The sequence below is a fragment of the Macaca fascicularis genome, chromosome 14, assembly GCF_037993035.2.
Source record: "Macaca fascicularis isolate 582-1 chromosome 14, T2T-MFA8v1.1".
NCBI lineage: Eukaryota > Metazoa > Chordata > Mammalia > Primates > Cercopithecidae > Macaca > Macaca fascicularis.
In genome coordinates, this window is record NC_088388.1 from 117,910,958 (window position 1) to 117,924,957 (window position 14,000).

General features: G+C 53.9%; 1 protein-coding gene across 11 annotated transcripts; it reads right to left on the minus strand.

Moving 5' to 3' along the window:
- Positions 1 to 284: 284 nt before the first annotated feature.
- Positions 285 to 13,874, minus strand: HYOU1 (hypoxia up-regulated 1). 11 transcript variants are annotated; one of them, XR_012423772.1, is made up of 26 exons: positions 13,747 to 13,874; positions 12,741 to 12,838; positions 12,420 to 12,513; positions 12,163 to 12,241; positions 11,839 to 11,993; positions 11,638 to 11,714; positions 11,146 to 11,327; positions 10,779 to 10,894; positions 8,977 to 9,169; positions 8,635 to 8,769; positions 8,417 to 8,499; positions 8,148 to 8,280; positions 7,767 to 7,954; positions 7,366 to 7,504; positions 6,182 to 6,242; positions 5,967 to 6,046; positions 5,429 to 5,614; positions 5,125 to 5,297; positions 4,893 to 4,980; positions 4,669 to 4,791; positions 4,367 to 4,500; positions 4,155 to 4,239; positions 2,661 to 2,930; positions 2,516 to 2,566; positions 1,872 to 1,922; positions 285 to 1,745 (listed from the first exon to the last, which is right to left on the minus strand). XR_012423772.1 is itself a non-coding variant. In XM_005579886.4 (26 exons), exons 2-26 carry the CDS (start codon positions 12,829 to 12,831, stop codon positions 1,684 to 1,686), a joined length of 3,000 nt encoding a protein of 999 aa, XP_005579943.3. In that variant the 5' UTR covers positions 12,832 to 12,838; positions 13,825 to 13,874; the 3' UTR covers positions 285 to 1,683. The 11 variants fall into 11 exon arrangements, 8 of the variants coding, with proteins under 8 accessions (XP_005579943.3, XP_005579940.3, XP_045225945.2 ...); XR_012423770.1 differs by having other exon boundaries at positions 13,477 to 13,874; XR_012423771.1 differs by having other exon boundaries at positions 1,872 to 1,925; positions 13,477 to 13,874.
- Positions 13,875 to 14,000: the final 126 nt, after the last annotated feature.

Consider the following 14,000-nt stretch of genomic DNA (forward strand, 5'->3'; position numbering starts at 1 on the left):
GACACGATCATAGCTCACTGAAGCCTCAAAGTCCTGGGACCAAGGGACCCACCCTGCAGCCTCAGTCTCCGAAGTAGCTTGGTCTACAGGCACACATCCCCACACTCAGATTTTTTTTTTTTTTTTGAGACAGGGTCTCGCTGTTGCCCAGGCTGGTCTGGCCTCAAGCGATCCTCCCATCTTGGCCTCCCAAAATGTTAAGATGACAGGTATGAGCCACCATGCCTGGCCCAAAGTTTCTATTTAAAAATTTTTCTATTTTTAAAAACTCACGGCACAAAAACTGTAGAAAAGAATATTTTATTGAAATAGTTTCTCAATTAACAATGGAGCAAAGTACAACTTGACTCAAACCTGTCCAACCAGCATCAACTGCTACTGAAATAATTCAAACATACAGAGGGGGTGGGGGTGGGGTGAGGGGTGGGACCCTTAGGCCCCATCTCTGCCAATGTGGCAAAAAAAAAAAAAAAAAAAAGGAAAAGACAAAATGACTGACACAGCCAGGTTCATTCTTGTCATGGACCTGGGGTGGCAGCCCTAGCTTCTGCTACAGACGGAATACTGGAGACGGGCTCCCTAGGCATAGGCATGGTGGGTCAGGGGTCCCCATCCTAGCAGAGCAATGCACAGAGGAAGGCCAGCCCTGACCCTCCTCCTTCATCCACAGGCCTGCCTCGGAGAGAGGGAGGTGGCATCTCTACATTCACGCCATGGTCTCTCCTTTCCCCAGGACCTTGGGATAGGGGCTCACAGTAGAAAGCACATTTGGTCAGCCCAGGGGTCAGGGGGTGAGGGAAAGGCTCTGTCTGGGAGGAGCAGAACAGCAGAAGAGAGGAGGAGGCAGGGAGTTACAGGAACCTGGGGTACCAGGCTGCTGGAAAGATGCAGATTATGACAGAGCTTGCAGGATGTGGGCACCCCATGCCAACCTCTCTACGTGGCTTTCCTCTTTGGAGAGGTGGTGGACTCCCTTCTTCACTGTGTCCCTCCCTCCTCTGGCCACTAGGGGTCGGAAATACGAGTGAGAATCCTTCCAGATTTACTTCCACCAATCCAGAGGTACAGGTTTTTAGGCAAGGGGCAGAGAACTGCCCAATTTGCAGCAGGAAGCCAAGGAAATCCAGGGGGAAAGAAGCTGGATGGGAACGGGGGAGGGAGGCTCAGGGAAAGAGAAGCCTGCAGAGGGAGGAAAGAGTACAGATAGGCACTCGGAAACCAAACCTGGTAACCGAGGCTCTGAAGACACTGGCCTGAAAGAATGCTGATCGCATGGTGGGAGAGGAAGGGAGGGAAGGAAGGATCACCAGAGAAGAGTGGAAACTCCCCAGCAACCCCAGATACCCTTCCCATCACCAGGACCCATCAACCACTGGCAGCCATTCTCTCCCTACCCACAGGCAAATTAAGACATAACAGTGATTTTTCCCAAATTTAGGGCCTATATGGGTAGGGAACAGGGAGTGGGGCTGGGGAAGAGAACAGGTTCCATTTTTAACCAGAGGTACTGCAGAAGGAACCAGTGAGCTGTCTCTCCCTTCCCCTTCTCCACACCTCCAATCACGGGTGAGAAAGGAACTCCAGCCGAGGGCAGGACCTACCCCTCCCCCCACCCTTGATGTTTAATAAATAGAAGTAGTGGGGGAAGGGGGTGGAGATGAATGGGAAAAACAGAGGTGGGCGTTATAGTTCGTCATTCTTCAAAGGCCGCTTCTGTCCTGTCAATTGTTCTTTCTGTTCAGGTTCTGTTGGGAGTTTGGGGGAGCAAAGGAATCACGGCAGGTGAAACAGAGGAACCAACCCCAGTTCTTTGCAGAGGATTTCCTGAGACCCCACCAGGCTTCCCACTGTAGCCCCAGCTCCACCCTCACCTGCTCCAGGACCTCCTAACTCCAAAGGCTCAGTGTCTCCTGGCTCCGATCCTGCTTTGGAAAGGAACAGGTTAGTCTCCTCAAAAGGGAAGAAGAGGCTAAGGGAAGGCTGGGCCAGTTTTTCCATGAAGAGCCACCTAGTAAATATTTTAGGATACATGAACCACATTTGGTCTCTTTGCCTACTCTTTTTTTTTTTTTTTTTTTTTGAGACAGAGTCTCTGTTGCCCAGGCTGGAGTGCAGAGTGCAGTGGCGCCATCTCAGTTTACTGCAATCTCCGCCTCCCAGGTTCAAGGGATTCTCCTGCCTCAGCCTCCCGAGTAGCTGGGATTAAAGGTGTGCGCCACCACGCCTGACTCATTTTTTTGGCATTTTTTAGTAGAGATGGGGTTTCACCATGTTGGCCAGGATGGTCTCGAACTCCTGACCTCAGGTGATCCACCCGCCTCAGCCTCTCAAAGAGCTGGGATTACAGGTGTAAGCCACCGCGCCCAGCCTTTTTTTTTTTTTTTTAAACAACCCTTTAAAAACGCAAAGGCCATTCAAGCTCATGGGCTGTCTAGAAACAGGCTGTGCCTGCCAGTTTGCCTAGCCCTGGGCTAATGCAACATCCACGTGCTCAACCATGGTTGCTCCAACTCACCAGTCTCTACTTTCTCCGGTTCTGAAATGGGCTCTGCATCTTCAGTCTGGCCTGGAAGGAAACCAGGGGTAAGACACAGCCTCAGGAGGGAAAGGAGGCCATCTCTCTGTCCAGCAGAACATGCAGCCAGGTACCCTGCCCTCACCTGCTGGAAGGATGACCTTCTCCCCCTGGTCACTGGCACTGGCATTGAGGGGTGGCTCTGCCCGGGTCCCATTCTTGTCTTTGGGCCGGGGCCGGGGCTTGGTAAACTTGGCCTTATTGAGCAGATACTGCACCTCTCGGTCCAGGGCCATCATCTTGGCCTCAATGTCTTTTGAGAGCAACACGGGCTTCTCTGTGGCGGGCAGCTTGGCCTGCTCGGCCAGAGTTGCATTCTTCCAGGCCTGTGGGTGAGACCAGGAGAGGCTCCGAGCTAGCCATGGAGAGAGCAGACATCTCTGTCCCAGATGGAATCACACCCTCAACCAGCCTCTTCCCTCAGACTGCAAATCACTGCCACCCCTGGCCTCAGTCCCATGAGGCTAACAGACTCCTCAGAAGGGTATTATAAATGTTCTCCACAACGAAGTCCCAACCTGCATGTTTCTGGCTTACATCCTACTACTCTGGAGTGACTGCAACTGAACAAACCCCTTGAAAATTCCTTTTTTATTTTTATTTTTTGAGACGGAGTCTCGCTCTGTTGCCAGGCTGGAGTGCAGTGGCACGATCTCAACTCACTGCAACTTCCGCCTCCTGGGTTCAAACAATTCTCCTGCCTCAGTCTCCCGAGTAGCTAGGACTACAGGCACGCCCCACCACGCCCAGCTAATTTCTGTATTTTTTTTTTTTTTTTTTTTGAGACGGAGTCTCGCTCTGTCGCCCAGGCTGGAGTGCAGTGGCCAGATCTCAGCTCACTGCAAGCTCCGCCTCCCGGGTTCCCGCCATTCTCCTGCCTCAGCCTCCTGAGTAGCTGGGACCACAGGCGCCGCCACCTCGCCCGGCTAATTTTTTGTGTTTTTAGTAGAGACGGGGTTTCGCCGTGTTAGCCAGGATGGTCTCGATCTCCTGACCTTGTGATCCGCCCGTCTCGGCCTCCCAAAGTGCTGGGATTACAGGCTTGAGCCACTGCGCCCGGCCTAATTTCTGTATTTTTAGTAGAGATGGGGTTTCACCATGTTGACCAGGATGGTCTCGATCTCTTGACCTCATGATTCACCTGCCTCAGCCTCCCAAAGTGCTGGGATTACAGGCATGAGCCACTGTGCTCGGCTGAATACTCCTTTCTTGACTCTCCACTTCTGAGCTGTGGCTCAAGAGTCCCCACACATCCAAAACAGTTTCTACTTCACATGCCACATCAGTCTCACCTAGCCAAACCCTGGACCATGTTCTGACCTAGGTCAAATCCCAGCCCCTCAAAACAGCTTTTTCTATCCTCATGGCATGGGCATTTTGCTTCTCCAGTCTGATGACTCTTATGGCCATGGCTCTTGCTTGGGACTAATCAGATGTGGGCTCAAATACAAACATCTTTTGTCTTCAGATTAGATGCTAAGCCAGGAGGCAGGGGTTGCTGTGGCTTCCTCTCTCCGCCTCTCCCACAGTACCTAGGATGGCAGCTAAGTATCTGGTTAAGTATTTATGAAGTGATTACCCAGGTCTCATTGATGACTTTCTCTAATGTTGTCATCTCCACCTCAGTGAAGATCTGGTCCATCTCTGGGATGAGCCTGGCCCCCCTGGAAGGCAGAAAGGAGACCATTAACTTCAGAGGGAGAGGGGTCTGGGGTGTGGGGAGTGGGAAGCTGGGAGGAATGAGAACCAGTGGCCTGGCAGGACTGCATACAGGGTTCAGGGGCTGCTTACTTGAGGAACATGCTGGAATGGTTGAGGAGATTATCGAGGGCAGACAGCCGTTCGGGCCACTTCTTGCGCTCCTCTACCCGAAAAAACAGCCCTTGGCACAGCTTCCTCAGCTCAGCCAGCTTCTCCTTCAACATCTGATGGATGTGGGATTGGGCAGAGGGGTGGAGGGACGACAGCAGAGCCTGGAGTCAGCCCCCTGTCTTTCTTTATGGGCTCAAGCCCCGGCTCTTCTCTCTCTCTCTGACCCTGGGAGAGGAAGGAGAGCTCCCATTCCACCTGCCATGTCCTGAGAGGCCCCTCACCACTGTGGTGGCTCCAACACCCTCATCCTCCAGCCAGGTGGATGCGGCGCTGAGCTTCCCAGAGATCTCCTCACGCTGCTCCTCTGTGGACACTTCCTGGTACTCGGGCTGGTACAGCTTGTCCTGGGTGGGGGACATGCAAACACATGCACCCGCAAGCCCAGGGGCAACGCCCGCAGAGCCAGGCATAAGCCCGCAGGGGCTGCTGCCTCCTGCCCACTGACCTGGGTCTCAAAGATGAACGCTTCCAAGCTGTTGGCAGCTTTTTCCCGTTCCTGCTTCTCCAGGTCTCGGAGTGTCAAGTCCTGAAGTCTACGGGACGAAGGAGGGGTAGGGATGAGGGAGAGAGCGAGTGAGAACTTGAGACTCTGGGTCAGACAGCCCTCCCTCCCAGGGCGCCATCCCACACCCTGCCCACCCTGCCCACACATGTACACACCATCTGTCCTCACTTACTTCTGCACCGACTGAGCCAGCTTATCCTCTGGCAAGTCAGGCAGGTCCAGAACGACCAGCTCCACCCCAATCTCCTCAACCATTCGCTGCTTCCTGGCAGGCTTCTGTTTCTTCTCTCCCTCTGGGGCTGGAGCGATGCCCTCAGGCCCTGCCTCTGCCTTCTCACTTGGCTTCTGGGTGGGAAGAGTCAGGGGTGTCAGGAAAAGCCTCTGCCCTCCTACATTCTCCATGGGGTCAGATACAAGGCAGTTGCCCGCTCCCTTAGTCTCTGGATCCACACTGGCCTTCCTCCGCCACAGCTCACCTGGGCCTCAGACTTGTCCCCATTTTCTTTTTCTGTGGCCTTTTCTCCCTCGGGGGCTGCATCTCCCTTAGGTTCAGGGGGCAGGGGCTGAGAGCCATCCTCCACCGGGGCCTCAGCTTCCTCCTTGAGCTCCACCTGCTCCCCAGGCTCATCCTTGCTCCCCTCTGCAGGGCTCTCCTCTTCCTCCTGGGAAACACCGCAGGCGCCCCACGGAATGATCAGGAGCAGAGCCTCCAGGCAGGCCTGGCTGAGCACCGCTGACCCCATGGGGGTTCCATACAGGTGACCGCTCTATGCAAATGGTCAATGGCCTGCTTGGACTGTGACAATTTAGCTGGACAAAGGAAGAGAATCTGGAACAAGGGGAATGGGCCTTGGGAGCACCGGTCAAGAAACAGTTGAGAGCCCAGAAGATCCTGGGGAGTGAATGGTTAACATAACAGGGGCAGGTGTGGCCTACCCTCACCCCCTTCCTCTGCTGCTACCACCTGCATCCCCCACTGTCCTCCATGCTCCCCTGGCTCCATCCTGAACTCACCTGGACAGTATCAGTACCGTTCTCCTTGGCATCTGGTGTGGTACCGCCTCCAAACAGGCTGGAAATGGTGTTGCCAAGTTCTAGGGGGAGGAAAACCCAAAGACTCAAAAGGAGACCACAGCACTGACTCCACCTTCTAACCCAAGGGCCATGCCCTGTCCACCACCCGAACGCTCACACATTCTCTCCCGTACACACATGCATGCCCATCTTACTGGTGAGAGTAGATTCCTCTTCTGGGCTGTCCTCCACTAGTGTCTCAAATACAGACTCCACCTGAAAACAGGTTCAAAATCAAGAAACACACAGGCTAATCCACCTGTTCTCCACAAACATCCTGCCAAAGTGGGTGTCTGCTTATGCACACTCCATGCTGTTGCAGGCCTAGTCTCTCAGCTGCCTTTTCTAAGGACTTGGGAGTTGGTTGCCCATCTCTTGATTAGGAGGCCTCCACGAATAGGGTCCCAGCTCCTCTTTCCCCAAAGAGCCCCCTACTTCTCCACTCAGTAATTGTATGAGCCATTAAATCCATATTCCCAGATTTGTTCTTCAAAAACGGATTCCTGCCTGAGTACAGTGGCTTATGCTTGTAATCTCAACAGTTTGGGAGGCCAAGGCGGGTGGATCACTTGAGGTCAGGGTTTTGAGACCAGACTGGCCAACATGGTGAAACCCCATCTCTACTCCAAATAACAAAAATTAGCCAGGCGTGGTGGCGGGCGCCTGTAATCCCAGCTACTCAGGAGGCTGAGACAGGAGAATCGCTTGAACCCGGGAGGCGGAGGTTGCAAGACTGCGCCACTGTACTCCAGCCTAGACAAGCAGACTCTGTCTCAAAAAAAGTAATAATAATAATAAGTGGATTCCTGAGGCCAGGCACAGTGGCTCCCACCTGTAATCCCTGTACTTTGGGAGGTTGAGGCAGGAGGATCGTTTGATCCCAGGAGTTAGAGACCAGTCTGGGCAACATAGTGAGACCCTGTCTCTATAAAAAGAACAAAAAAATTTAGCAGGATGTGGTGGCACATGCATATCATCTCACCTACTCAGGAGACTGAGATGGATCATTTAAGCCCAGGTGTTCAAGGCTGGAATGAGCTATGACTATGCTACTATATTCCAGCCTAAGTGACAGAGCCAAGACCCCATCTCAAAAAAAAAAAAAAAAGAGTGGATTCTTCAAACTATTCAACAGTTCCAAGAAATTTACAATGCCTATAACCACTTATAGGCTATAAGGAGGTCTGCACCAGATCACCGCTTAGCTGTTTAGAGCCAACATTTTTCTGATTCCTAAACTTCTGGTTACCATATCCTAATGCCATGTGGAACCCACTTTGGAAATGGCTGGCAGGGCCTGAGCCCCTGCCCTGCACCCAGGGTCTCCTTTAGCTCTCACCCTATCTAGACTGAGCACGCCACTCTCATCCAGGTTGAAGTGAGCCTTGATGCCCTTGGACTCGTAGTCAGGATACTTCTTGAAGCTGTCACCCACCCCTTTTAGCTTCACTGTGGTCAGATTCTGGGAGCCAAATACCCTGGTTGGGGAGGAAAGAGGAGTTCAGGGGGACCCATTCCAGCCCATCTCCCCCTCTAGACAACATGGCCTCCTGGCATGAGGTGTCAGGGGCACTCCCCAAGGGCACACTCAGGAGGATGGATGCATTCTCCAGAGAAGTTGCTCATAGCTGCCCTGTTTCAGCCCTGCAGGCCCACATCCTCCCTCACCCCCAGTCCTCATTGTCCAGCAGCCATGCCTCCCTGTCCCTGGAGCTCCCATCCTGCACCCCCGCCCCTCACCGAAGATCTTCAGGCCCCAGGAAGCCCAGGTCACCGTAGTTGATGTGGAAGTTGAAATCATGGCTGTAGCGGTTAAAGGTGATGACTTTGCGTTGAGGGTAGGGCCCCATCCGAGAGAAAAGTACCCGTTTATTGTGCTTTAGGCTGTGAACCCCAGGCTCCTCCTCCACCTCCCTCGTGAACTCCACCTACACAGCAGGCAGACAGAGGCATACTGTTGCACACTAGAGAACCCAAGTAGGTTCTGGGGTAAGGATGGGGGTAGGGTGGGGAATACCTCTTAGCAGAAAGACAAAGGGATGAGACAGAGCAGACAGAAGGGGAAACCCCACTTGGGAGAGGTAAAGGGAGCTTGTCACCTGCTCAGTCAGGCTCACTCACCAGGATGGGGTAGACCACTGCATCTCGGACGACAAATGGCTTCACTTTAAAGGCTTTGCTGAGTGCAGCTGCCTGGTACACTGCCCCCATGGCAGCTGCTTCATCTGCATTGATGTTCTTCCCCAGCTCCTCCCTGGGAAAATCCCAAGCCTCAGCACGGCCTACCCTGGAGCATGCAACTGGGACTTCCCCCCTCAGCCCTCCAGCTGCTCAGCCCAAAGCTGTGCCCCAGGCAGAACTCAGCCCAGTGCTCTAGCCCCTAAACTCACTTGCCCACGGCCTTCAGCAGCACCTCCTGAACTTTGGGGACCCGAGTGGCCCCGCCCACCAGGATCACCTGCTCAATCTCATCCTGCAGTGGGTAAGAATGAGAGGTGGAACAGCAGACACTTAGTGCTCTTCCTCAGCACTGACTCGTCCCTTGACATCCCATGGGTTTCCTATGCCCTTTCCTACAGGGCATTCCCACCTTCCCCTACTCGCTCACCAGACTCATTTCGGCACTCTGGAGGGCCTGCTGTACAGGCCCAGGCACCCGCTCAAACAAGTCTGCACACAACTCCTCAAATTCCACACGAGTCACTTTTGCCTTGAAGTCCACATCATCCATCAGGCCTTCAATCTGGGGAAGGATGGGGACTGTCAGGGAGTTCTTGCCCAGGTCCCACTCTCTTGGTGAGTAGGACAGAAACAAAAAGAATAGGTCTTTGGGGAGGATGGTAGAGGGAGGAGCATGGGCCATGCCAGGAACGAGCAGTCTAGTTCAGTGGCAGGGTCCCCCACCCTCTACGTGGGACAAATATAGCCTCAACCAGCCACTTGTGGGCACCTGTGCCATGTGGTCAGCATTGGCACTGAGGACGGTTTTGAGCCGATTAGCCTCACGCAACAGCTTGGCCATGGCGCGTGGGTTCTCCCGCACATCCTTTGCTCTCTGACCCTTGCGCTGCTCATTGAAAAGCCCAGCCAGGTGTTCTCGAAGCCGGAGCTCCATCTCCAGGCCCCCCAGGGTGCGGTCAAATCTGTTGAGAAAAGGGAGCAGGGAAAAAAGTGAAGAAAACATGGGGTCCCCACATCTGCATAGGAGCCTGACTCTCATCCCCACATGGCAACTTTCCTTCATCTCAGGGGACCTTGTTCATCTCCAGTGCCCCATGTGTGGACACACACTCTGCCCTCAACGCTCTACAGCACAGCTGACACCTCACAGTGACCCTTCTTCCACTCATTCATTCGACAGTGTTTACTGAGCATTACTTAGTACTTCTCTCTGGGAATACAAATGTGGCAGCGGGGAGAGAGACAGGGTCCCTGGTATGGAAAAGTTGAATAGTCGCATAAATGTGAAATTATCACTACGTCACATGTTGTAAAGGTCAGGGGACAATGCCTGAAGAACATGCAGGGGGAGATTCAAGCTACTGAGGGAGGCCCAAGAACATGTCCCCTAAAGTGATGCTTGAGGCTGGGTGCGGTGGCTCACGCTTGTAATCCCAGCACTTTGGGAGGCCGAGGCGGGCAGATCACGAGGTCAGGAGATCAAGACCATCCTGGCTAACACGGTGAAACCCCGTCTCTACTAAAAAAAAAAATGCAAAAAATTAGCCGGGCGAGGTGGCGGGTGCCTGTAGTCCCAGCTACTTGGGAGGCTGAGGCAGGAGAATGGCATGAACCCGGGAGGCGGAGCTTGCAGTGAGCCGAGATCTCGCCACTGCACTCCAGCCTAGGCGACTAAGCAAGACTCTGTCTCAAAAAAAAAAAAAAAAAAAAAAAAAAAGTGATGCTTGAACTGAAACCTGAAGGATGAGTTCAGTGCAAGCATCCCTTGAACTGAAGAGTTCAGAGTTCACTAGCTGGAAGGGAAAGAACATTCTAGACAGAGGCAATAATGTTCATAAAGAACTTGAAGTGGGAGAGTACATGGCAAGTTCCAGAGGAGGGCAAGCATCTGGGGCTCAAAGAGCAAGAGGGCTCAGGGCTCAGACAGGCTGCAGAAGGCAGGGTTGAGACAGGCGCAGGGAAAGTTTTGGAGCCAATGACAGGTTTTTAAAGAAACAGGTTAATGATCAGGTTGGATTTTAAGAAGAACCCTCTAATACGAAGAAAGAAGTAAAAGGAGACATCACCAGAAACAGGGAGATGTTTTTAATTCTGCAAATAAAAGCTGATGGTAACTTGGACTGGGTGGTAATGGTGAAGTCAGAAAAAGATGGCTTCAAGAAATGAGACAACAGGGCACATGTTCTCAGGATCTCCTGAAGGCTATGTCACAGGTCATAAAAATAAAAAAAAATTAAAAAACATGACAACAAGAGTGGTAAATTATTTAACTGGAAATGACAAGAGAACAAAAACATGATTGAATCTGACACCCTACATATGGCCTGCAGCTCCACGGATTTCCTTAGAATACGTTTCGAAAGTTCATGTCTTCCAATTTTCCCAAACTGTCCTCCCCTGCACCCCAGCTTCGCCTTACTCTTTGTGAGTGGTCCCCTACAATGACTGATGGCTCAATCGGGAGAGCATTCCTGCAGCATGCAGGAGAGCAAAGCAGTGTTTCTTCTCCAAGAAGAAACCCCTGACTTGAGGGTCTTCACAAGAAGCCCTCCCTGCCAAGTACCCACTTACCCTACTCCCCGGATCTGCAGCTGTGGCTGCATCCCAGCTTCCTTAGTCTTCACCATCTGGTAGGTCACAATGGTGCATACAGTGCTGCCCGAGCCCATGTCATAGAACATGATATTCTGTAGAGATATCAAGGCAACTGTCACAGGAACCTTTTCAAACTCCAGGGTGCCTGCCTGCCCACCCGCCTGCTTCCAAGGGGCTGTCTGACTCTTAACATAAAGCTAAACAGCTCCAAGAGGGACTGGGAGGAGGCTATTGGTACATTTTGCCAAGGGCCAGCCCATGCAAACAAGATGCAAAAGGGACCAAGTGGCCTCTGTCCTTAGATTCAGTCACCCTGCATGTCTGGTCAGGCCCCCCGGCTCACCTGGGCGGTGGTGTTGATATCTTTCCGGCGGAAGACACCATAGCTGAGGGCAGTGGCAGTGTTGTCATTGATGAGCTGCAGCACTTTGAGGCCAGCCATGCGAGCAGCCTGCAGCACAGCTCGGCGCTCGGCCTGGTTGAAGAAGACTGGCACGGTGATCACTGCATCCTTGATGGGCTGCTCTACAGATGACAATAGAAAAGAGTCCCACCGGCTCCACACCTTAGATGAGGGCTTCTAATCTCATCACTAATGACATTTTGGACGAAGTAATTATTTGTTGTGGGTGCTGTCCTGTGCACTATAGGACGTTTAGCAGCATCCCTGGCCTCTATCCACTAGATACCAGTTGCACCCCTTAGAAGCGACAACCAAAACGTATCTTCATATGTTGCTAAATGTTCCCTGGGAGGCAAAGTTGCCGCTGTTTGAGAAACACTGCCCTAGATCCTGGGGAGCCTGGCCATGAAGGGCCCCACCTTGACTACTCACCTGCAAAATCTTCAGCTAGAGAACGAGAGTAATTGAGAACCATGCCCAACACTTCCTCAGGTGAGAACTGCAGCTGCCTGAGGGGAGGGAAGGTAGTTGGAGCCAAGGAAAGTCAGGCATTAAGGCGGCATAATCAGGAACACACACCAATGAGGAGCCCAGCAGAGTTGCTGAGACCACCTTCCCCAACAGAACACTCACGGGCTGATCTGAAAGTGCACAGTCTGCCTCTGTGGGTCGAAAGTCAGCTCATGCTCCGGGAAGCGGGCCTGGTAAAGAGCTACGTGGGGGTTATCTGCCTGCTTCCCCAGGAGGTGCTGGAAGTAACGCAGCGTAGCCTTTGGATTCTTAATGGCCTGAGGGGTGAAGAAGGAGCAGAGTATTAGGCTCCCAAGTCCACCATTACCTACCTCTTACATCACAGAGACTGATAAGGAAACAGACTCCAGGGGCTGCCATCTCCTCTCCTCTGCCCACCACTCTGGTGGGAACTGCTAGCTCTGGGAAGGGGGACTGCTAGCTCACCATGCTTGCTGCACTGTCTCCAAAGAATCTTTCATTTTCTTTCAGGGTCACAATCACTGGGGTTTTCCTCCGAGATTCCCTGAGGAAAAGAGACTTTGGGCCCAGGTGCCTGCAGCAGAAGGACTCAGAAGCCTCGACACTCACACACATTTAACCACTCAGACGCCGAAGTCTGCTGTGGGCACTATGACGAACACGTTCACACTTGCAGCCCAGACTCCCTCGTTCCCCACCCTTAACACAGGAGCCACCCTCACTTATTCAAGACAATTTCCATGGGCACTCCAGGTTTGACGATGGCCACCTTCATGGACTCACTGCCCAGGTCCACAGACATCACTGCCAGCGTATCTGAAGGGAAAAGAGGTTTGTCAGTTAGCTCTCCCTTCCCCCACCTTCCTGAGACCCCCCTCTAATCAAAGCATACCACTTTCCATAGGTAAACGAAGATGGCAAAAGACAAAAGGGTCTGGACCTAACAACTCAAGAGACTTCTGACCAAGAGCCCCAAGCCCGCTTCCCATCACGCATCCTTCAGTCATCATTTATCCATTTGCTCCCTCTACTTGGGTACATACCACTCAGTGCCAACAGGTCTGCCAAGAGCACAGCCACCAAGGCCCAAAAGACTCGCCTCCTCGGCCTCTGCCTCCTAACTTTGACTGTCATTGTGCCCCTGGGGGAGGCGAAGAAAGAAAACACTTCAAACTGGATGCCCGGAGGGAAGGAGACAGAACCACATCCCAGAACGGAGAAGCTGTAAGATTCATACCTACTCCATTCTTACCCAGGGCAAAGCAGCCTACTTCTCCCCCTCTCCCTCCTGATGGGTACTAACCACTCTCTAATCATCCCAGCAGCGCCCACACAAAGGCCCAAGTGAAAGAGCATGGGTCCTCAGCTATGCCACATCCCTAAACAGAGAAGCTAACAGGACAAGACGAAGGAGACCCGAGCCTTTCATCCACCACACAGGCAGTGAGTGCCGCACCGCAGCACTGTGCCTGTTGTCAGACACCTGGGGTGCGGCCAGGGATCCCCGCCCAGGGCACAACCACCTCCCCACACCTGGAGCTCCCCCGCTGGCGGGGAAAGCCAGGCTGGGCCTGGACGGGAAGAGAAAGGTAATGACGTTGGGGGTGACTAGGATGGAGGAAAGGCCTGTCTCCTCCTCGGCATCCCTGCGGGTTGTCCCGCCCCCTCCCTTTCCCCACCTCACTCCCCGGCCCCGCTGTGCCCATAGACGCAGTGCCAGGGGCGGTAAGGTTCCCCGCCCGGCAGGTATCCGGTACCCGGTGTTCACCTAAGCCTCACCTGACGAAGGCGGCGGCTCCTACTCCCGGAAACGGATCCCGCCCGTCCCAGCGCGTGGGGACAGACCGGGGGGCCGAGCTGCGAGCAGCCCGGTGCGAGGCCGAGTGCCCGGCGTCCGCGCGGCCCTCCCTTGCGCTTCCGACCCGCCCCCGGAGCTCGCACGCTGTCTCCCCTAGGAGGGGTGGCTGGCCCGCACCTCCATCCACCCCCGCTACCTCTTGCCTCCGCTCCTGCGGCCCCAGCTCTGGGACAGACGCGACACGAACGTACCCACGAGGCCGGCAGCACCCCCGACCCGCGCTCTTCACAACTCCCCTCGGTTTGCAAACTGTTACATTAGCCACCAACCTCTTGGCGGCGTCTCGCGCACCAGCCGGCCCCGGACGCGGCGCGCGCTCATTGGCGCCTCGGCCGCCCGGCCCTGCGCCGCTCGCCCGGCCCCGCCCCTGCCGCCCCGGCGCGCGTATCCATTGGACCACGTCCCAGGCCCCGCCCCCCCTTTGCCTGCCTTGTCCTAGGGGCGG

Coding starts and splice junctions, on each gene's coding strand:
- HYOU1 (XM_005579883.4), bottom strand. CDS start 12,831: ATGACAGTCAAAGTTAGGAGGCAGAGGCCGAGGAGGCGAGTCTTTTGG. Junction 8,500..8,634: donor AGAGTGCCGAAATGAGTCTG/GTGAGCGAGTAG, acceptor TACCCACTGCAG/GATGAGATTGAGCAGGTGAT. Junction 6,047..6,181: donor AGAGGAATCTACTCTCACCA/GTAAGATGGGCA, acceptor TCCTCCCCCTAG/AACTTGGCAACACCATTTCC.